This window comes from Urocampus carinirostris, chromosome 17 (genome assembly GCF_059441175.1).
Source record: "Urocampus carinirostris isolate Australia breed hairy pipefish chromosome 17, RoL_Ucar_1.0, whole genome shotgun sequence".
Classification (NCBI taxonomy): Eukaryota; Metazoa; Chordata; class Actinopteri; order Syngnathiformes; family Syngnathidae; genus Urocampus; species Urocampus carinirostris.
The window spans coordinates 807315-829646 of record NC_142365.1 but is presented as its reverse complement, the minus strand read 5'-3'; the positions used below and the strand labels follow the sequence as shown (position 1 = coordinate 829646).

Sequence of the window (22332 nt, the reverse complement as noted above, 5' to 3'; positions counted from 1 at the left end):
GTCATCTATTCAGTCATGCATTTTGTCATGTATTTTGTTGTATATTTAGTGGTGTAGTTTGTCATTTTTTTTTTTTTTTTGTCACGCATCAAAATGGTATTCAAATAGGTGAAACGCGCAGGCAATGAATACACTCTAAAAAATACACGACAAAATAAGAAAAGAATAAATGACAAAAAAACATAATAAAGTAACCAAATACACAACAAAATAACACTATGAAATTCACGATAATTGACAATATACACGACAGAATTCATAAGAAAATAAAAAAGATGACAAAATACACGCCAAAATACACGCCAAAATTTATAACAAAACAAAAAAGAATAAATGAGAAAATACACAACAAAATTAATAATAAAATAAAAAAATAATGACAAAATACATGACAACGTTGATAAAATCAAAAAGATGGCAAAATACACGCCAAAATGCCCAAATTTATGACAAAATAAATGAAAAATAATATAAATAAATTAAAAAATAAATGAGAAAATACACAACAAAATTAATACAAAAATTAGAAATAATTAATGACACAATCACAAAAAACACTACAAAAATATGTACAACAAAATTGATAACAAAATAAAAAATATGGCAAAATACACGCAAAATGCCCAAATTTACGACAAAATTCATAAAAAATATATATATAAATAAAATAAAAATAAATGAGAAAATGCACAACAAATTAATATCAAAATGAAAAATAATTCATAACAAAATCACAAAAAAACTCTACAAAAAATGTACAGAAAAATTGATTACAAAATAAAGATAAAAAAGATCAAATCCAAAATACACGCCAAAATGACAAAATACATGCCAAAATTAATAAAAAATAAATGAGAAAATACACAATACAATGAATAAAAAATAAAAGATAATCACAAAATACATGACAAAAAAAACGACAAAAAAATGCACAACAAAATTAATAACGAAAGAAAAATGACAAAATACACGACAAAATTGATAAAAAAATTAAAAGATTTCCAAATACAAGCCGAAATTCCCAAATTCACGACAAAATTAAAAAAATTTGAATAATAAATGAGAAAATACACAACAGAATTAATAACTAAATTAAATTAAAAAAATAACGACAAAAATTTAAAAATACATCACAAATGAGGGTGTTGTGTCGGACTGACTGAACTTTTGGTTGATCATCGAGGGCACCGATTGGTCATCACTGATCGACCAATCGGTAAAAAGCTCAAGCGACAGGGTCCCCTCCCCATTTGAACAACATTCTGTTCAATTGAATGACAAAATGCATAAAAAAATGAATAAATCACATTTATGTCATACATTTAGGTATTACGTGATTTCTTTACATGTACATTGATTCAATTCTTAATGCTTTGGGCCTAGTTCTTTTTCGGACTTTCGCTCCTTTGGACTATGCCCTGGAGAATGATCTTGGTCAGTCCTGATGATCTTGAGACGTGACCGTACCACTGAAGTTACCACTTTGACCCAAGAAGAGGCCAAGGAACGTCGAGAGTGGAGAAGGCTCTCCAGAGTTTGTCTTCACTGGTGCCCCGGCGACCCGTGCAGTCGAGGGATCCGGGAACCCTGAACATTATAAGCCTATATTTGCTTATGGGTTATCCCTCAACAACACAGGGTCTTGAGGGCACAATTTTCCTGTGGTGTGTCTTGGGCCCTGCTGACAGCGATTGATGTGGATGGTGTTATGAGTGCACTGCAGGAAACAGGTCTAAATCTAGTGGAAACTAGAGCTCTTGTTGGTGATAGGAATGAGTGGAGAGGTGTTGTGAAAGGATAGATAGACGTGTTCTATGATACAGCAGGGGTAAACCAGTGAAAGCTGTCGGGCCCTGCTGTTGAACAGAAGAGTGTGTTGTGTCACCCTGACCTGAGTGACACGGCCGCTTTCTTGTGTCCTGTTTCATCTGGAGGGACGAAAGCATGACCGACTTAGGTGCCGATATGCTTCACTTGTTGGGTGTTTGGGCATTTGGGTAGACCATGGTCCCAAAAATTTTGTGTGTGATTTATTTTGCTAATTTTTCCCTTTTTTATTTCCAATGTTTTGTATGTGTTTGTCTTGCTGTCGGTCACCCCTCTTGAGGGATATGACCAAGGTAAATAGATCGATGGATAGATAGTGTCTTGGGCAAGTACAGCCAGGTGGCGCTGTTCCCTCTCCTAGGCCAACAACTGGTCTCTTATTCATACATTTCTGTCTACACGTGGCAGGATCGATAAGTAACTTGTGTTTGGCCCGTCGGCCACAAACGGAAAGGGCCCGCTCTCGAATACTTCATATCGCGTTTCAGTCTCTATTCCTGAGGTTACGCTCCAGCTCAGCTGAGGATACAGTAAATGCGCACTAAGCCTAAATATACTGCGTATATATTGTGGTGCGTGTGCTCCACACACAGCCTGGAGTCCGGACCGGCCAACTTCACAGGTAGCTTCGGGCCAGCGGGGCCAGAACCGGCATCAAGGTCAGCAGAGGGTTTTGTAACGGGACACTCGGGGCGGAACAGGGAAGCAGGAGCTCTGCAACGATAACCGCCCATGGAGCTTTACATTTCCAATCCTTCCATCGGGATGAATGAATGAAAACTTGATTTCGAACATTAAAATAAAAACAGAACAAAAACAATAACTCAAACACAAAACAATCTTACATAACTTGTTCGAAAAGGGGTCGTAAGAAGCAGTTGCTTATTTTCCCTAACCCCTTCATCTTCACTCTTAAATACACCAATGCTAATAACAACAATAGTAATAATAATAACAGTTATGATATAACAATAGCAACAATAACAACAAAGTCAACCATAGTTGTAGACGCACTATTCCTAATCTACCCCAATTTCTTCATCTCTGTATTCCGCCCGTAAAGTTTTTTTGTATTTAAATTTGAACACGTGAATCATTGGACATTGTTTGATCTGGTCTTGTAAATTGTTCCAAAGTTTGACTCCGCACACAGACACACACATACTTTTCCTGGTGCTTCTCACCTTTGGGATTTTGAATTTACAACAGCCCCTTAAGTTATAATTTTCCTCGTTCCAAATGAATAATTTTTTAATGTTTTCTGGCACTATGTTGTTGTTGACCTTAAATAGCAGTTTTGCAGTGAAAATTGTTATGAAATCATCCAATTTTAATCATTTGGACTGCCGGAATAAAATATGAGTATGATCTCGATATCCTGCCCTGTGAATGGTTCTATGCACGTTTTTGGAGGATATAAAAGAAGTTTTGGAATGATTGCCCCAGACTTCTGCACAATATGTTAAATATGGCAGAACGAAAGAACAATATAATAAATACAATGCATTATAATTTAAAATGAATTTTGCTTCATTAATTATTAAAATGCTTTTAGATACCTTAGTTTGTATGTGTCGGATGTGTGTTTTCCAGCTTCATTTCTTGTCTATTACGACCCCTGATACAGTGTCTATTGCAGCAGCATCCATTTTGACTTCTAAATCTCGATTTGCCTTGCGATTACTAAAGAATATTCCTTTGGTTTTATTTCAATTTAAAGATCATATTATCCATCCATACTTTTAGGTGAATTAATTCACAATGAATACAGGTTACCAAATCAATACGGTTATCATTTGAATAGAAAATGTTAGTGTCGTCTGCAAATATGACTAATTTCAATAGTTTTAAAACATTAAAAATATCGTTACGATATAAATGAAATAACTTTGGACCCAGGATAGAACCCTGTGGTACTCCACAACAGATGGCCATGTATGATTTGAATAGGACAACGTACGGTCACCTACTTTTCTCCACCACCGAGGTTTTGGAGGCGGTCGGCGAGTCGGGCAGTCGGATGTTGCAGGTGAAGTTGGACTTCCCGTTGGGCAGATTTTTGAACAGCAGTCGGCAGATGTTGCCCGGGAAGATGCGCGCTTTGGCCCGGTGCCTGTAGGGGGCGTGCTGCTCCTCATCGGGGTCGGTGGTGTCCAGGAGACGTTCCCCTTGCGTGTACTTGCAAAATACTTGGGGGGACTCGGCCGGAAGGGAATATTTGCAATCCAGACGGACGTGGTTCTCCTCGATGGAGCAGTAGGATAATTGGATGACTTTCTGAGCCGTCGCACAGCCTGAAAATCACGAGATCGCATCGCGGCTTTAGAAGAAGGAGGTTTTAGCAATACTACCTTCATTTTAAAAGGACGCTGTGCAATATTTGAACACCAGATGTCGCTGTATTAAGGGATGCGATCCAAAACGAGTGATAAGCACAACAAAGAATACAAACTACAGAGACCCATAAGGACAAAACCAGACCATTTTTCTTTCTTTCTCCAGCCTTTAACAAAGTTTATGGGGGTACCCGTAGTAGCAAGATGTCAGACAATCATGTGAGCTCCGATGTGTAAAATAAAAAAACCTACTGTCATGATGACCGATTAGTATCATCTGTGCCCACTCGTTTGCCGCGAGCCACTGAAGGCTACCTGATTGGGTCCTTTTTGAGCTCAGTCCTTTCCTCGCCTGTTGTCGGTCCGTCAGCAAACCTCTGTTCCTACAAGGCAAGCACTTTGACTCTGACTCCCGTCGGTCCCGCTTTTTGCACCCGTTTTCTACCCGTCCGTTCCTGATTACCCCGTTTGTCTGCGGCTATGACCCGTTTTTGATCCCGACCATGTTTTGCTCTCCTGTCCCGACTATCGACCTGTTTTTTTCCGACTTCACTTCTACCACTAGGAGACCCTGAATAACACAAAATGTCCCTTTAAGGCACATGTGTCAAACAGGCAGCCCGCGGGCCAGATCAGGCCCGCTAAGGGATTGAATCCGGCCCGCGAGACAACACTCAGAGAAGCGCAAGAGAAAAACAAGAATATGTCAACTTGATGTTGCCAAAGCCAGGTGCCTCTCGCAAAGACACCGTACTTGTATTTATTTCTCTCTCTCTCTCTCTCTCTCTCTCGATGTTTGTTCTATTGTGTGGCCCCCGAGTTGAAATGAGTTTGACACCCCTGCTTTAAGGTGTGGCTCATATTTTCTAATTGATTAAGCATAGTCAAAACCCATGTCTTGCAGGGCAGAGGTTCGTTGACGGACTGACAAAGGGTGAGTGATGGCACTGAGCTTAAATAGATGGGAAACCGATCCGTCAACGAGCCGCAGCTGGCGCCACACGGGCGGGGCCAATTGGGCGCCATGGCGACCGTGACACAAACAGCTTCCGCACCACTTATCCACGTACGATTTAGGGGGTCAAAAATGTTTTTTTAAATATCATAGTTTTTTCTCGATAATATTCATTGTATTATGATGATATTATAATCCTAATATTAATTGTAAATATTGTTCAGTTTTGTAGTGCAAAAAATAAAATGTAAGTCTAATTCAACGATAAATCTTGCAAGTACCCGACAGAGTAATGGAAGGACAAAATGGGTATTTGTTGCAAATTTTCATTCAATTTAGGAAAAAAAACATGCATGATCTTACCCAGCAGAATAATTGTGGTGAGGAAGAACGTGCACATGGTTTGCTGGGGGAAAACAGTACAATTAGAATACAATAGAATAGAATAAAATAGAAGAGAGGGCGGCACGGTGGATATGTGGTTAGAACCTCCGCGGTACAGTTCCGTGGTCATAGGATCAAATCCAGCTACCAGCCTTCCTGTGCGGAGTTTGCATGTTCTCCCTGTGGTCGTGTGGGTTTCCTCCGAGCACTCCGGTTTCCTCCCATATTTGGAATACACACCCAAAAAGTATTTGAACCAGAGCCTAGTACTACATGTTATTATTCTGCTTTCAGATATTTTTTTAAGAATTTTTCGTTTAATTGTTCGATCAAAAATATTTGTTTACGATTACCGCAACCCGATATTAACGATTTGATTCAAAGCCTTAGTGTAACATTTAACCACTAGGTGGCACTGTATTGTCTACTACCAACCAAAACCAGTGCCAAGAACACAGCGTAGCAGCAAGATTCCAGAGTTCTTGTTGGGAAATTTCTCGACCTATGATTTTAGTTTAAATAAAAATGAACATTGATGTATTAGTTTGGCAGGCAGGTGCAGTGGTGTGCGCGTGTGCGCCACAGTTCTGAGGTCATGAGATCGAACCTTCCTGTGTGGAGTTTGCATGTTCTCCCCGTGCTTGCGTGGGTTTGGCACTCCGGTTTCCTCCCACATTCTAAAAACATGCATGTCAGATGAATTGGCTAGTGAACAGTTGTCTATGGCAAGCAGTTGTGGGTGTCCCCTGCCCACTGCTCGAAGACAGCTAGGATGGGCTCCAGCACCCCCGCGACCCTACTGAGGATAAGCGGTGCAGATAACACATGTATGGAGAATAGAATACATGCCGACATTTCTTTGTGTAAATATTGTGTAAATCATAACTATAACCTTATCTTCTCTGTTCTTTTATCTTCTTGGTTTCTTTTATCCTGACTATGAATATGTGAACCTGGAGTGCCATGCCCAATTTCGTTGTCACAATGACAATTAAGGTATATTCTATAGAACAGTCTTTGCAATGTAGTCAACCATTCTTCACCATCAAAAGGCAATGTCTTCAATCGAACATCCCGATCCGGTCCTGACCCGGTTTGGCCGACCCAGCCTCCATTTGGACCGGGTAAGTGCAGGCAATCCGTTCGGCTGTGCCAGAAAGTTGCCTGGACGATTGCCAACAGCGATGCATTCCTCTTCAAAACCGCACCTACCATTGCTGATTATCCGCCAACTTTAAATTCATGGCTCAACTTTTACAAATATCACGCAAATAGATTTCATCCTGAAAGCATTATTCTCTCGTTCAGATGAATACCCCTCCCCCCTCGATGAAATCCCGACCCGGTGAAGTATTTATATCAGAGAAGTCAATCTTTTAGGGAATAAATCATCCTCACCTCGTCCGACGCAATTTTATCGCTCTCCACGGCGCTCTGCAGTGATACCGGGGCTTGTTCCAGTAGAGGTCGGATCCGAGAAGAAAGACGGTGAGGGAGGGGGGGGGGCGGCGAGGGAGGGGCTCCGGTCAAGGAACATTGATCAACGTGACAAAGGCGTTTCTAGCGATTTTGGTTCCATCCCAGCGCGTTTTTTCCAACAAAAGACGGATGTCGATCGATTGAAAAACGTAACTCTTGGGAAAGGTCCCCGAGGCCCTTTCACCAGGATTTTCATGAACAGTTTTCTCCAAATGTGGGAAGGCTTTTCCTCCATTCAGCACCGCATCAAAATGACATTGCACAAGCAGAATGACACTCTGGTCACTTTTACCTCTCAGCTGAGCAAAGTTTTAGAGTTGCGTTCAATGCTTGATATCATGTTTTATGTCAAGTCAATCCAAGTCATGTTTATTTGTTGGCTCTTAATCACAAAGAGTCTCAAAGGGCTGCACAGACCACAGATTATTGCAGACTACAGACTTTTATGACACCATCCCCTGATCTAAAACCAACATGAGGGCAAGGAAAACTCAAAAACCTCAAGTCGAGTCCTGTTTATTTGTTTGGCTCTTAATCACAAAGAGTCTCAAAAGGCTGCACAGACCCCAGACTATTGCAGACTACAGACTATTATGACACCATCCCCTGATCTAAAACCTACATGAGGGCAAGGAAAAACTCAAAAACATCTAGTTGAGTCAAGATATATTTATTTGTTTGGCCCTTAATCACAAAGAGTCTCAAAGGGCTGCACAGACCCCAGACTATTGCAGACTACAAACTATTATGACACCATCCCCTGATCTAAACCCTACATGAGGGTAATATTATACTTGCAAATAATATCACTTCATGGAAGCATGTAAATGCTGAAAAGAAGGGTGCCGAGTACTGAACCCTGCGGAACACCACAGGTCACACTAAAGGGCTCTGATGTCATTTCACCCTTTTTAACACAATGCGTCCCATCTGAGAGGTAGGATCTGAACCGTAAGAGGACGGTTCCTGAGAGACTTCAGGTTTGCTGGCACAGACATAACAGTTGGCAACTGGCGGGTCCAAGACACATTTTTGCAACCGTTCTGTTTCATTGATAAAGAGAGAGAACAGTGCTTGCTTCCACGTTCCGATGATCGACGGACACAGGTAGCAGGTGGCCGGAACGCGGAAGTGGCACTTCCGTGTCGAGCGAAGATAATCGTAGGCAGCAGGGATACTGTTCACTAGCTGGGACGGGAGAGCAAGGGCGGTAACGAGTTCACAAAAGAGGTCGGCTACAGGTATCAGGCAGAAAACAGGGCAAAACAGGTTGGTGGTCGGGACGGAGGAGCAAAAGCAGAAACGGGTCCAGAAACAGGTCGGCAACAGGTATCAGGCAGGCGAAAACAGGGCAGGAAAATGTCGGGAGGTATGAGCTTGCCTAGATGGGAGCGTAGGTTCACAATGATCTGACGGCTTCTTCTTGAAAGCCGGGGGTTTAAAAGGAGTCTCTGAACCAATCAGCTCTCAGGGCTGTTAGTGCCAATTGGGCAGTCACAGGTGCCCTGAATCAGCACTCATGACATTATTATTCTTCTTCTATTATTATTATATATTATATATTCATCTCATCAGCTGCACCGCTTATCCTCAGTAGGGTCGCGGGGATGCTGGAGCCCATCCCAGCAATCATTGGGCAGTGGGCAGGGGACACCCTGGACTGGTTGCCAGCCAATTGCAGGGCACACGGGGACAGACAACTCACTCGCTCAGTCACACCTAGGGACAATTTGGACCGGCCAATCCACCTGAAATGCTTGTCTTTGGAATGTGGGAGTAAACTGGGGTGCCCGGAGGAAACCCACGCAAGCACGGGGAGAACATACAAACTCCGCACAGTAGGGCCAGGAGCTGGATTTGAACCCACTCAGGAGGTTCCCACGACCTCAGAACTATGCCGCACACGCGATAACCACTGCGCCGCCGTGCTGCCCGCATAATATATATATATATATATATATATATATATATATATATATATATATAATATATATTATATTATATATTTATGCCAAACAAAAGGATGGTTCATTGTCTGTCATGTCAGCCTTTAAAGAGGGATGCACAGGAGAGAATCTTTGTTAGCAATTCACCACGAAAAGGGAGACGGAGCTCGTCTTTGAACACAGAGGACGTTCCCATTAATGCTAAACTTGCATCTTTGCTGCTACGTCCTGTGCAGGCTGCTCGTCCATCCTTTCAAGGACATTTTCTGAACACCTCCTTTGCCAAAGTAGTCTCCCAGGACACGGGCAGCAGCGTTGCAGCCCTCTCAAAGACACAAGGCCGAGCAGCTCATTAATGCAGTTGTGCCATGTATTAGATAGCACAACCTGGTTTCCATTTATTCATGTCCATCCTTATAAAAACTCACAAAAATGTTAAGCCATGGGGATTACGCAAACTACTGTACCTGCGTGTTTTGTACGTTACAATTACTTCGATGGAATACAATTGTTTTATTGCGACTCAATACAATGTAGTGCGAATTGTTTCCGATAAGATTACGCACGGCGCTCTAGGATAACGTCAAGAACCAGACCGGGTGGAGAACCCAAATGCGTGACGTTTCTCACTCAAGCTTTTATTTTCTACGGGAAATGGGGCAGTCGTGCACATTCACACAAATTCGGGTATTTCCTCCATATTTTGGGGTAAGACAACAATAACAAGAAATAATAAATGGGCAAAAAATGACCCTCTGCCGATGTTCCCTGTCATTTTCCTTAGGGGTCTGAGCGTTCACACAAAGTCGGTGAGCAACGCTTGAAACAACAGTGAGCAACGGCAATCCCAAGTGTGGCAACTAAGTCATTAGCAAACATGTCCAAAACTTGACATCAAGTTACATTTTGCTGAGTCTCCGGCAATGCAAAATATTTTTTCTCTTTTGAATGAATTGACTCATGTACTATTGCAAAGGTTGTACGATTGCCTACAAACATGGTTTGTTCTTACAATTCTTTCACAAGATATCCATTTCTTTTTATTTCCTGATATATTTTGTTGCATACTATTAACGTTTTTGGGGGCTTATTGAGTCGGTTGTAAGATACAGAACTGTACTTAATCCCATTTTTGAGTGGAAGTACAATGTTGGTAACAAGATTCACTTGATATCATTGGAAATGATTTGAACGCAACACAAACTCTTCTTCTTTTTTCCGTGTTTTTTTCTACTTTTTTGTTATTTTTTTCGTTTTGTTCTCTATTTACTTTTTTCCTACATTTCTTTCTTTTCTTTTTTTTCTGGCTCTTTTTCTAAATTTTTCCTTCTTTTTTTCTCTTCCTTTTGTTTATTTTTTTTCTCAGCTTTTCACTACTTTTTCATTTTGCTATTTTTTTCTTTTTATTCTATTCCCCCTTTCCTTTAAGTCATGTTGTGCATCATTTTACATCATATTTGATCATGTTGGGATTAAAGAAGCAAAAACAACCTGAAGAACTGTTTAGGACCCGAAAGAGCCGGTTCCTTTTAGTGAGCCGAGCCGAAGAAGCCGGTTCTCTACTAACTTCATTCTACTTCGACTCAACTTGAAAATACCGCATTTAGGACACAACGTCAGGGGAACCCGTGTATTTTGACCTTCATGCACTGTCACTTTGACTTAAGTCGCTTCTTAATTATTAATTTTGACCCTCATTTTTGTGTGCTGGCTAGATTTTCTTTTGCGCTGAGAATGTGCAAGCAATGCGCAATTGCGCACGCGCGCAGCTTAGAGGGAACACTGCCCTCTGCTATATCATATGATTTTGTTTATTTTAATCTAATCCTTACTACTTTTATTGAAACAAGCAAATTAAAATGTGCCCTGCGATTAGCTAGCAAGCAGTTCAGGGTGTCCCCTGCCCACTGCCCAATGATTGCTGGGATGGGCTCCAGCACCCCCGTGACCCTACTGAGGATAAGCGGTGCAGCTAATGAGATGAGATGAGATGAGATTGAAATGTGATTACGGTAATCAAGTAAAATAACACTTAAAATGAGCATATCTTTGATGATTTCATACATCTATCCATCCATCTGTTTTCTGAACCGCTTATTCTGACCAGGGCTGCGAAGAATTAAGAATTACTAGGAAAAAAATTGTTCGACACAGTAAAGCGAGAAAAGACCCATAAAATAAGCGTGTCAAACTCAGTTTGGCTCGGAGGCCGGATCCAGAATTGTTGTTCTCAGGCGTAAATGCCAAATATTTTGCCTTGTTTTTCAGTACGATGCTTTATCGTGCAGCAGTAGCCAAATATACAATTTTTCATCACTGAGGATAATGGATCTTTCAAAGCACAACCCATTTATCCCCAAATAAGGGGAAAAATAGATTTTCATATTTGGCATGAATATTTGGCAGTCGAGTCAACGTAGCTTTACAACTGAACCAACTTGCCACAAACAACACAAACATGATCTCAAGAGGGAACTATGATAAAAACATGCATGCCTGAAATGTCATAATACTTTAAAATAAATTCAAAATAAATACAAAATAAGAGTTTTAGCGGTGAACAAGAAAAACTTCAAAGTACTAGGCTGGGCCAACTACAGCTGAGAAAATACAGCGAAATATTGTCTTCCACATAAAACCAGACTAGACGACAGCTCATTTACACCTTTACTGCCCTCTAGTGGCAGGAAGGAGCATTTGGTTTGTATTCATTTAAAAAAAAAAAAATGTTTGATAGAAATGAGATTGCTATGTTACTAATATACTTCTTAAAGGGACAGTGTGTCATATTTAGTGCCTCCTAGTGGAACATAAAAAAACTCATTGATTGAATACCAGGAAAAATACATAAACTAATATCCATCCATCCATGATCTGCACCGCTTATCCTCAGTAGGGTCGCGGGGGTGCTGGAGCCCATCCCAGCCGTCTTCGGGCAGTGGACACCCTGAACTGGTCGCAGGACATGCAGAGACAGACAAATCACTCGCTCATTCCCACCTAGGGACAATTTGGACCGGCCAATCGACCTGACATGCATGTTTTTGGAATGTGGGAGGAAACCCACACAAGCATGGGGAGAACATGCAAACTCCACACAGGAAAATTTGATTTCATGACCTCAGAACTGTGTGGCACATGCACTCACCACTGCACCTGCCTGCTAAACTAATCAATGCTAATTTGTATTCAAACTTAAATCATAGGTCGAGAAATTTCCCAACAAGAACCCTGGAATCTTGCTGCTACGCTGTGTTCTTGGCACTGGTTTTCATTGACATTAGACAATATAGTGCCACCTAGTGGTTATGTATTACACTGGGGCATTGAAGCCAATCGTAAATATCAGGATACTTATCTAGGATTGCAGAAATCATAAAAAAAATATTTTTGATCCCCACCAAATTTTGGACATTTTTCGAACAATAAAACGAAAAATTCTTAATATAAAATCTGAAAGCAGAATAATAACACGTAGTACTAGGTTCTGGTTCTAATACTTTTTGGGTATGTATTCCGAAAATAGATTTTCAGTGAGAGAAATTATTTCTGTTCAAAATGTAAGAAAATACATTTTTCATCAGAGCTAGATTTTCATTTGAACGTATTTCAGTTGGAAATGGTCACCAAAATCAAATAATACAAATAAAGCTGTGTGCATTCGTCTTCTCGCCACTAGATGTCAGTCAATCAACCTTTTCGCGACATGTTTAAACTGCACTGTGCTTCTTCTGCCGTCAGATGGCGCCCGAGTCAAATTGTCGTCCATCCTTGTCCTCAAATCTTGAATATTATTCCCTATTTTCCCGTTAAAATTGGATCAATGTATTGAGATAACACAAGTAAATCGAGCAGAAACTATAACACCATTGCCAGTTTTTTATCTATAGCACGATAAAGCCACTAGATGTCACTGGGTTGTCCAATAAGAACATACAACAGTGCCAAGAGCACTGTGTAGCAGCAAGATGGCAGGGACTTTATGTCATGATTACCAATGTGATGCACCTGTGCCCGCTCCTTTGGGGCCAACTCCCTCGGACCCTGATTGGCTCCCTGTTCCTATTGAAACCCACTCCTATCTGTCCCCTGTTGTCAGTCCGTCAGCGAACCTCAGTGAACACTAGGCAAGCTTTTTCCACCCTGACTCCCACCTGTTTTTTGCTCCTGCTTGTCCACCGGATTCGACCCGTTTTTGATACTCACCACGTCTACTCTCCCGTCCCAGCTTTCGACCTCTTTTTTGTCCCCGACTACGTCTGCTCTCTTGTCCCGGCTACTGACCCATTTTTCCGTTCCCGACACCGCCATCGCTCAACAAGGAAGATCCACCTCCGCGTTCTGAGCAACCTGCTTCTTGCGTCCAGCAATCACCGGATCGTAGGCGCAACCCTTTCTCTTTCGTCCAATAAAACTTGTGAGAAACGCAACGCAAGTGGGTCCTGTCTCCGTCCTGGTCCTGACACTTTAAGGTAGGAATTCCGTGATTTAAAAGAAATACAGCGGCGGCGCAGTGGTTAGCGCGTGTGCGGCACAGTTCTGAGGTCGTGGGAACCTTCTGCATGGGTTCAAATCCAGCTACCGGCCTTACTGTGCGGAGTTTGTATGTTCTCCCCGTGCTTGCGTGGGTTTCCTCTGGGCACTCTGGTTTAATTGGCCGGTCCAAATTGTCCCTAGGTGTGAATGAGCGAGCTAATCGTCTGTCCCTGTGTGCCCTGCGATTGGCTGGCAAGCAGTCCAGGGTGTCCCCTGCCCACTGCCCGATGATTGCTGGGATGGGCTCCGGCACCCCCGCGACCCTACTGAGGATAAGCGGTGTAGCTAATGAGATGAGATGAATGAATATCCATCCATCCATCCATTATCTGGACTGCTTATCCTCAGTAGGGTCGCGGGGGTGCCGGAGCCCATCGCAGCTGTGTTCGGGCAGTGGGCAGGGGACACCCTGAAGTGGTTGCCAGCCAATCGCAGGGCATAAAAAATAACAGTTTTTTTTTTTTTTTTTAAAAGCTCATTGTAAATCACATCGCTGAAAAACACCAGAAAGATTATAAAAACGTACAAATCCAAACATAAATTATAAAGCACAAAACCATTTTAACCTTTTCCATTCAATCAAATCAAAGTCAACAACACAGAATCTGCAGTCGGGTTTGTGTTAGGGACTCCTCTCTGGTGACGTCACAGTTCCACACTGTCCCTTGAAGTGATTTGACTGGCGTGTGCGCGCGCGTGCGAGTGGGAGCGCTTGATATTCGCGCAGCAGCAGCGCCGCGTCGGTTGCTTAAAGCAGGTAAGAAGCGCGTACGACGCCGTCAAACATTTGCGGAGTATGGAAAGCTTTGTGACTTGAATTGGCGAAGCAGAGGGGGGTGGGGGGGTGCTGAGGGTCTCGGTCTCGCTATTGAGTGAGAGTGCGGCCGGTCCACTTTGCTGCAGTGCGAAGTCATGGGCGTCGTCGCTTCTGCAGCCTGCACTGCACCGGGCGGCTATTTTGGGGGCTGACGATGTTGGCGATGTCGAAGTCTCTTAACGTCCCACCTTGCACTTTTTGAAGGTTTTTGACGCCGTCTGGAATTTGGGACGCTACCTGGACACAAATGACGTCTTACCTGGTCACCGCAACATGCCTTGTCATGACCAGGATCATCGGAACGCACCAAGGACATCACAGTAAGGGAATACGTCATTGCAAGGGGTAAGATGGGCACCACTTCCTGTGGTGTGTCTTGGGCAAGCACAGCCTGGTGGCACCCATCTCTCCAAGCCAACAATACAGCATATCATAGAGACCCTCCCCTGCTTACGACTATTCGACTATGAAAAACAGTAGATACAAACGCGGCACGGCGAGGCAGTGGTTAGCGCGTGTGCGACACAGTTCTGAGGTCACGGGTTCAAATCCAGCTACCGGACTCCCTGTGCGGAGTTTGTATGTTCTCCCCGTGCTTGCGTGGGTTTCCTCCGGGCACTCCGCATGTGCGACACATTTCTAAGGTCGTGAGATCAAAACTTCCTGTGTGGAGTTTGCATGTTCTCCCCTGCACTCTGGTTTTCTCCCAGATTCCAAAAACATGCATTTCAGGTGAATTGGCCGGTCCAAATTGTCCCTAGGTGTGAATGAGCGAGCGAATTGTCTGTCCCTGTGTGCCCTGTGATTGGCTGGCAAGCAGTTGAGGATGTCCCCTGCCCACTGCCTGAAGATAGCTAGGATGGGCTCCATCACCCCTGCGACCCTACTGAGGATAAGCGCTGCAGATAATGGATGGATTTATGGTAGATACAAACAGTTTTTTTTCAGGATGTGGAAAAAAAGTTTTGGCAAAAACATCAAAGTACAAGGCTGGGGCGACTGAAGACGAGAAAATACAGCAAAATATTGTCTAACACACAGGTGTCAAACAGGCGGCCCGCGGGCTAGATCAGGCCCGCTAAGGGATTGAATCACTCAGAGAAGCGCAAGAGAGAAAACAAGCTGCAGGTTGAAAATATGTCAACTTGATGTTGCCAAAGCCTCGAACAAAGCCACTGTACTTGTATTTATTTCTCTCTCTCTCTCTCTCTCTCTCTCTCTCTCTCTCTCTCTCTCTCTCTCTCTCTCTCTCTCTCTCTCTCTTCTTTTCCACCCCTTTTCTCCCTCTCTGTCTCTGTCTCTTTCACTCTCTGTGTCTCTTTTTCTCTTCCTTTGTTGCTCTTTGTCTCTTCCTCTCTCTGTGTCTTTTAACCTCTTTTGCTCTAACTTCCTTTTTTCCTTTTCTCTTTCTCTCTTCATACCCTTGGCGCTTTCTTTTCTCTTTTCTCTCCTTCTGTCTTATTATTTCCCTTTGGATTTCTTTCTTCCTCTCCCTTTTTTTCCCCCTCTCTCACGACTTTTTATCTTTTGTTTCTCACTGTCTCTCCCCCTCTCTTTTTTTCTTTCTTTGTCCCACCCTCTCTCCTTTTCCCTCCCTCTTTCTCTTATTTCTTTATCTCTTTGTCTTTCTCTTTAATCTACTAGTCCGGCCCCCGACAGAATGTTTGTTCTATCGTGTGGCCCCCAAGTTCAAATGAGTTTGACACCCCTGGTCTAACACATAAAACCAGACAGGACGCCATCTCCTTTTGCCCTCTAGTGGCAGGAAGTGACTTCACTTGGGATGACCTTATGTGCGGTCCTTTCTCAAGGTTTCTTCATTTCCTCATGTTGAGGTTTTTGAGTTTTTCCTTGCCCTCGTGTAGGTTTCAGATCAGGGGATGGTGTAGGAATAGTCTGTATTGGCTAATAGTCTGTAGTGTGCAATAGTCTGTGCAGCCCTTTGAGACTGTCCCTTCTCAAGGTTTCTTCATATTCCTCTTGTTGCAGTTTTTGAGTTTTTCCTTGCCCTCGTGTCGGTTTTAGATCAGGGGATGCTGTCATAATAGTCTGTGGTTTGCAATAATCTGTGGTCTGTGCAGCCCTTTGAAACTCTTGGTGATCAAGGGCGTCACAGATAAACATGACTTGACTCGAACGGGCCTTAGAAATCCATGTCATTTCACGCACATCACGTGATCCGAAGCCAGGAGATGGCGACAGAGAGTACTATAGTTCCAAACTCCGCACAGCTCCTTAACCGTCCACCGTCCTTTTTGTGTTTGTGTCCCCGTAGTGAGTTCCTTGTACACCTTCATTTTCCCTCCTCGCGGGCCTCAGATGTTCCCCTGCCTGACTTACCTGGAGAGGAACGTCCGAGTGGACTGCGAGTTCCCCGACTCCAAGGAGATCCCGGGCCCTTACTGCGAGTATCGTCAGGATAGCAGGCTGGTGGGCAGCACCTACCCCAACGCCGTGGTCTACGTGGATTACGAGGACCGCAGGAGAAGCAACGTCAGCCTCTTTGAACCCAACCTCTGCCGCCTGACCTGGGCGCCCTTGGCCGACGAGAAACCCTACACCTACACGTGTCGGGTCTACCAGGGCAGCGGCTGGAAGGAGAACAGTATGGCCGTGCATCACCGTGAGTCCCGCGCTCTTTGCTGCTCTCCCACGGACGCGATGAAATGCCTTTCTCCTTCGTAGGGATTCTCCCCATCTGCTCGGCACTCAGCGTGATGCGGGAATCGGCGCCGTGGCTCCTAGCCGCCGCGATGTCACTTCCTGTGACTGCGGCTCTTCTGAATCCCTGAACTTTTACCGCCGGGGACTCATCCTGCAACCTGTAGAAATATATGTACGGTCCTACAACTATACAGTGGTGGGCATGTTACTTTAAGATGTCCAGGGTTGGGTAGGGTTACTTGAACTGGATTACTTTCAATGACTTTTGGATGACTCCAATACCAAATATGCTCATAAAAGACAAAAGAAACTAAATAGGAATAAAATGATGACTCACAACACGTGATAAGCTTTCTCTCCTGGCTTTGAACTCTTTGATCTCCGGCAAAAAAAAACATAAAATGAAAATAAATCCAAATAGCTTGCCAACATCATTTTTGCCATTCCGTGTATTCCGTTACTCCCCAAGCCTGCACAAAATGTACTCATTTTATTCCCATTTAGTTTATTTTGTCTTTTATGAGCATATTTGTTATTGGAGTCATCCAAAAGTCATTGAAAGTAATCCAGTTCAAGTAACCCTACCCAACCCGAAGAAGTCATTATTATAGTTACTACTTCTTCCACCGAATTACTCTACAGTCAAAGTAACGGGTTACCTATTTCCATTACTCTAAAAATAAGTTGTATGTCAAATAATTTGAAAGTTATGTCTTTGACCAGTGTTTACTTGAAGAGATGGGAATTACCACTAATTTTATCCGTTCACTAAAAAGAGCCGGCTCTTTTGGGTCCCAAACGGCTCTTCGGGTTGTTTTTGTCGCTTTTATCCTTACGTTACTGTCACAGACCAGGAACGGAGACGGGACCCAATTGCATTTGTTTTACTTAGTTTTTATTAAGAAGAAGAACAGGACTGCATCCACGATCCGATGATTGGTCACGGGTAACAGATAGCAGGTCGATGGCCGGGGCAGAGGAGCAAAAACATAAACGGGTCCAGAAAAGAGGTCGGCAACGGGAATCAGACAGAAAACAGGGCAGGATAGAGTCGGAGAGTCACGAAAGCTTGCTTAGCTGGGAGCATGGGTTCGCAGACGATCTGACGGCTTCTTTCAGGAAGACGAGAGTTTAAAAAGAGTCCAACAGCCAATCAGGGTTCGTGGCTGTTGGCGCCAACGGGGCAGACTCAGGTACCCCGCATCAGTAATCATGACAGTTACCAACTATGATGTAACATTATGCACACAATGACTTTAAAATGGGGGTAAATAAAGACAAAAAAGAACAAATATGATAACAAAAAGGAAAATGAGAGCATCCCGCAGGGAACCATTTGTTGATTGGTAGGGAGCCGACTCCCTTTGTTCACTTACAAGAGCCGGCTCATAGAGACGTTTCGTCCGAGAACGACTCAAGTCGGGTGCAATCAAAACTCAGCCATTGTTCGCCTTTTCTTTCGGCGCATAGTAAATAGTATATTTGTAAACTCTATTTAACTATGTAGTTGTCGCTATTTGGAATCATGACATGATCCGATATACCTGATGTAAAAAAACGCACAGCTGAAAACAGCGCCACGTTGCCATTAACCGTAACGGCGTTGTAACGGCGGAAAAAGTAATTAGTGAGATTACCCCATTACTAAAAAAATAACACCGTTACCTACAGAGTTACTCCCGAAACTGCATCCATATACAAACACATATAGACAAGATATTTTTGTATATGAGATGTATTTAAAACAAAAATCCAAAAAGGAAAATCCATTTTGTGAACACTCCCAGAAACTACCACTAGAGACCGCTCACCGCTCGAGACTGCTCACCGCTAGCATTAGCTCATCCCGCCTTCAGACTAGAACTTCACGATTAACCAAAATCTAATCGGTATTGCGATATGACGTATTGCGATTGTGTAATCACTAAACACTGCAGTTTTTTCAAGGATTCATAGTTCCGGGGTTGGTGTGGTTATTTGAGTGATGGAAGTTTTTGGCTAACCAGAATTGTCACGGTTTGGGTTTAAACAGCCAATCAAAGGCAAGTTTTAACAGCACTAGCCAATAAAGGTGAGGCAAAGTTTGCAAGCAGCACGCTATGGCACACAACCCTAACTCCCCAGAAGAGGGCACTGTTTTCTCAAGGTTAAAGCCTGTCACTATGCAAAAATGCACTTTTCTTTAAAAATTCCAAATTGCATGGTCTAAGAAATGGCAATTCGGTTTTCTTCCAAAATCATAGAGGCCTACATCAGACACCTTTTCATGACACTTGCCTTACACATCTCCTTAGAGAAAAAAAAGTTTTAGAAAGTAAAAACATTGGAACGCTAGCTAAAAAGGCAAAAGGAAGTGATGAAAACAACAAACAGGCAAAAAGGCTGTTAAAACGTTAGTGTATACGCTCATTTAAAGTTACAGTAACCTTAATTTTAAGTGTACAGTAAGTGATTACGTATCATGAACAGTCTCTCGACTCCCTCACTCCTCTTGGACCACACACACATACCTCCGTTATATCGATTCCCAACATGGTAAGTGCTCACAATAAACTTGCTGCAAAATGTGCTTGTTACACCAACTATTCGAGGTACTAACCCTGGAACGAATTAAGCTCATGAGTATAGTTACCCCTGTATGAATAAATTCACACACATTTATGCCATTTATATAAATAAACACATCACTAGATGACTAAATGAATACATATATCAATAAATGCAATTGACTAATTTTGGTATTTATTAATTCATTTATTCTCTGGGGTATTTTGTCAAGTATTTTGTCATTTTTCGTCATGTATTTTGTCGCGACAAAATGTTATTTAAATAAAGGGGCGGGTCTAATTGGCCGAGCTCTTCACCTATTGGTTGAAGCAGTTGCTCTGGTCGTCGATCAAGCAATAGGTAAAAAGCTCTGCCAGTTAGACCCGCCTTCTCATTTGAATAACATATTCAGATTCAGATTAAGATTCAGATTCAGATCTACTTTATTGTCATTCTAGTACACGTGTATACAGAACGAAATGTCGATGGATCTGACTCCCACAGTTTCCCTCAGTGTCCTTCAGTGTACAGATATAAATAAAGCTGTATTGTGTTATTTACCATAGTGCCGATAGTGCAAGAAGAGACGCTAACCAGATGTGCAGGATGGGCAGTCAGGTTAACAAGTCAGGTACACAGTACCATTATATTGTAAACAATAACACTGTAAGTAATAACACTGTAAGTAACAATAGTGCAGAGATCAAATGTGCAAGGAGTGGCAAGCTATAAAAAAACTGCCACTAGTGCAAAAGTCAAATTAGCAGCCGTTTAGATTTAAGTTAACTATATGTTAGATTGACCATTTAACAGTCTAATGGCCAGGGGGACTAGACTATTGCGGAGCCTGGTGGTCCTGCACCGCACACTGCAGTACCTCTTCCCAGAGGCTAGCAGAGTGAATAGTCCATGATGGGGGTGAGAGGGGTCCCCGGTAATGTTCTTAGCATGGGATAAGCAGCGCTTCTGGCCAATGTCCTGAATGGAGGGAAGTGTAGTCCCGATTATTTTCTCCGCTGTCCTCGTTACCCTCCTCACACTACCCCAGTCGGTAGCGCTGCAGCCTCCACACCACACAGAGATACAGCTGGTCAGGATACTCTCTATGGTGCCCCTGTAGAATGTGATGAGGGATGGTGGGGGCAGGTGGGCTCTCCTCATCCTCCGCAGGAAGTACAGGCGCTGCTGTGCCCTCTTAACCAGAGATGCAGTGTTCACGGACCAGGTGAGTTTGTTTGTGATGTGCACCCCTAGGAACTTGATACTGCTGACAACCTCCACAGCCTTGTTGTTGATGCAAAGTGGGGCATGGTTGGGCTGGTTTTTCCTAAAGTCGACAATGATCTCTTTAGTCTTGTCAACATTCAGGACCAGGCTGTTGTCCTTGCACCAGCCCACCATCTGCTCCACTTCCTCTCTGTAGGCCAGGTCGTTGTCGTCCCTGATGAGGCCCACCACCGTTGTGTCGTCAGTTAGTTATTATTAGTAAAGAAACATGGAATTAGGATGTAGTATTAATAATTTAATAGTAATATTTAATTATTAGTCGTGCTGTGATTAGTAATGATTATGCTATTAGGAATTAGGATATCGTAATAATTAACATTAGGAAATTTTACACACCCCCTCATTTGAACAACCTTTTGTTGTTACGTGATTTGTTGATCTGCTTATTTATATGGCATATATTCTAGGTGTTTATGTACGTTTATTTCTACACATCGCTCTTCCAAAGACGTGTGCTTCAATGTAACCTCACCCCGTGAGTATACAGGCAATTTTATTAATTACGTCGAGCACCAATTTTCTTTTTAACATGAAAGACTCATAAATAGTGGCACCTACTCCTGTATTTATTTTGATACTAAGTTCATTGGATTACAAACACATAAAATACAAAAAAAAATGTCCCGTAGCACAGTGTAAGTAAAAATTCCTTGGCGTCCTGAACGCACCATGCTTCATTTATGACTCCTGAGCAATATATATATACGACAAGATTAACTGAAGAATGATGCACTGTGACACTTTTGGAATCAAGTGAAAATTCTAACTATAAAAATAACTGTAGTGAGTGCCGATAACTTGTGTTATGTAAAGTTTTTTTAAACAAAAACAAAACGCTGAACATGTCATCTGTGACGTCATCAAAATATGTACGTCATACCTGACTATATAAAACAATGAGCACTTGAATGATGTAATAACCCGAATTATGTGCAGACGGGAAGGCAAAATCTGGTTTATGGTTTCAATCAGACTCCATAGTGTGTGCATTATTCATACATTTATTTGACAGATGCACTTTCAAAGCTATTTTATTGGAATACCGACGTAGTATTCACGTTAATTCCCACGGCGTATGGACTGAGAGAGACGCTATCGTTCTGACGTCACACACTCTCGCGAGAGTTGGAAGTTACCAGCATGGTGGATGATGATTGAATGGGGTAAATACACACAAGTTATTCTCCTTACTCTCCTAAATTGTTCATGCTATTTGGATATTTCTTGACTGATGTTCTGGTTAACTCGTTTAGCTCCCGAAAATAGCTTACAGTGACGTTTATATTTCCATTGTAAGCAGTATTGTGATTTCTTTCTTTTTTTAAATTTCTATTTTGAATCATTACAGCTTTTGAAGCCAAGTATCGTCATATGTTAATCAAATTGCACTTTACCCTTTCTAATACTGTAGATTAAATAAATCCAACATTTATTTTCTAAGGGGAACCGAAATAGCAGCAACAACTCTTAAATAATATAAGTATATTTTGTACTATTACTAAAAATCCTATAGAGGGCGCTGTTAGCTATATTTTGGAATTAACTATATCCGAA

At 42.5% G+C, this 22332-nt stretch overlaps 2 protein-coding genes across 2 annotated transcripts; one reads left to right on the top strand and one right to left on the bottom strand.

The window, feature by feature from the left end:
* Window positions 1-1983: 1983 nt before the first annotated feature.
* Window positions 1984-6973, bottom strand: thy1 (Thy-1 cell surface antigen). The gene is made up of 4 exons (XM_088321040.1): window positions 6901-6973; window positions 5482-5524; window positions 3798-4121; window positions 1984-2541 (listed from the first exon to the last, which is right to left on the bottom strand). The coding sequence occupies exons 2-4, from the start codon at window positions 5516-5518 to the stop codon at window positions 2444-2446; spliced, it is 459 nt and encodes a 152-aa protein (XP_088177166.1). The 5' UTR covers window positions 5519-5524; window positions 6901-6973; the 3' UTR covers window positions 1984-2443.
* Window positions 6974-14122: 7149 nt separating this feature from the next.
* LOC148348866 (uncharacterized) lies at window positions 14123-17747 on the top strand. The gene is made up of 4 exons (XM_088320890.1): window positions 14123-14220; window positions 14485-14600; window positions 16556-16903; window positions 16966-17747. The coding sequence occupies exons 2-4, from the start codon at window positions 14528-14530 to the stop codon at window positions 17070-17072; spliced, it is 528 nt and encodes a 175-aa protein (XP_088177016.1). The 5' UTR covers window positions 14123-14220; window positions 14485-14527; the 3' UTR covers window positions 17073-17747.
* Window positions 17748-22332: the final 4585 nt, after the last annotated feature.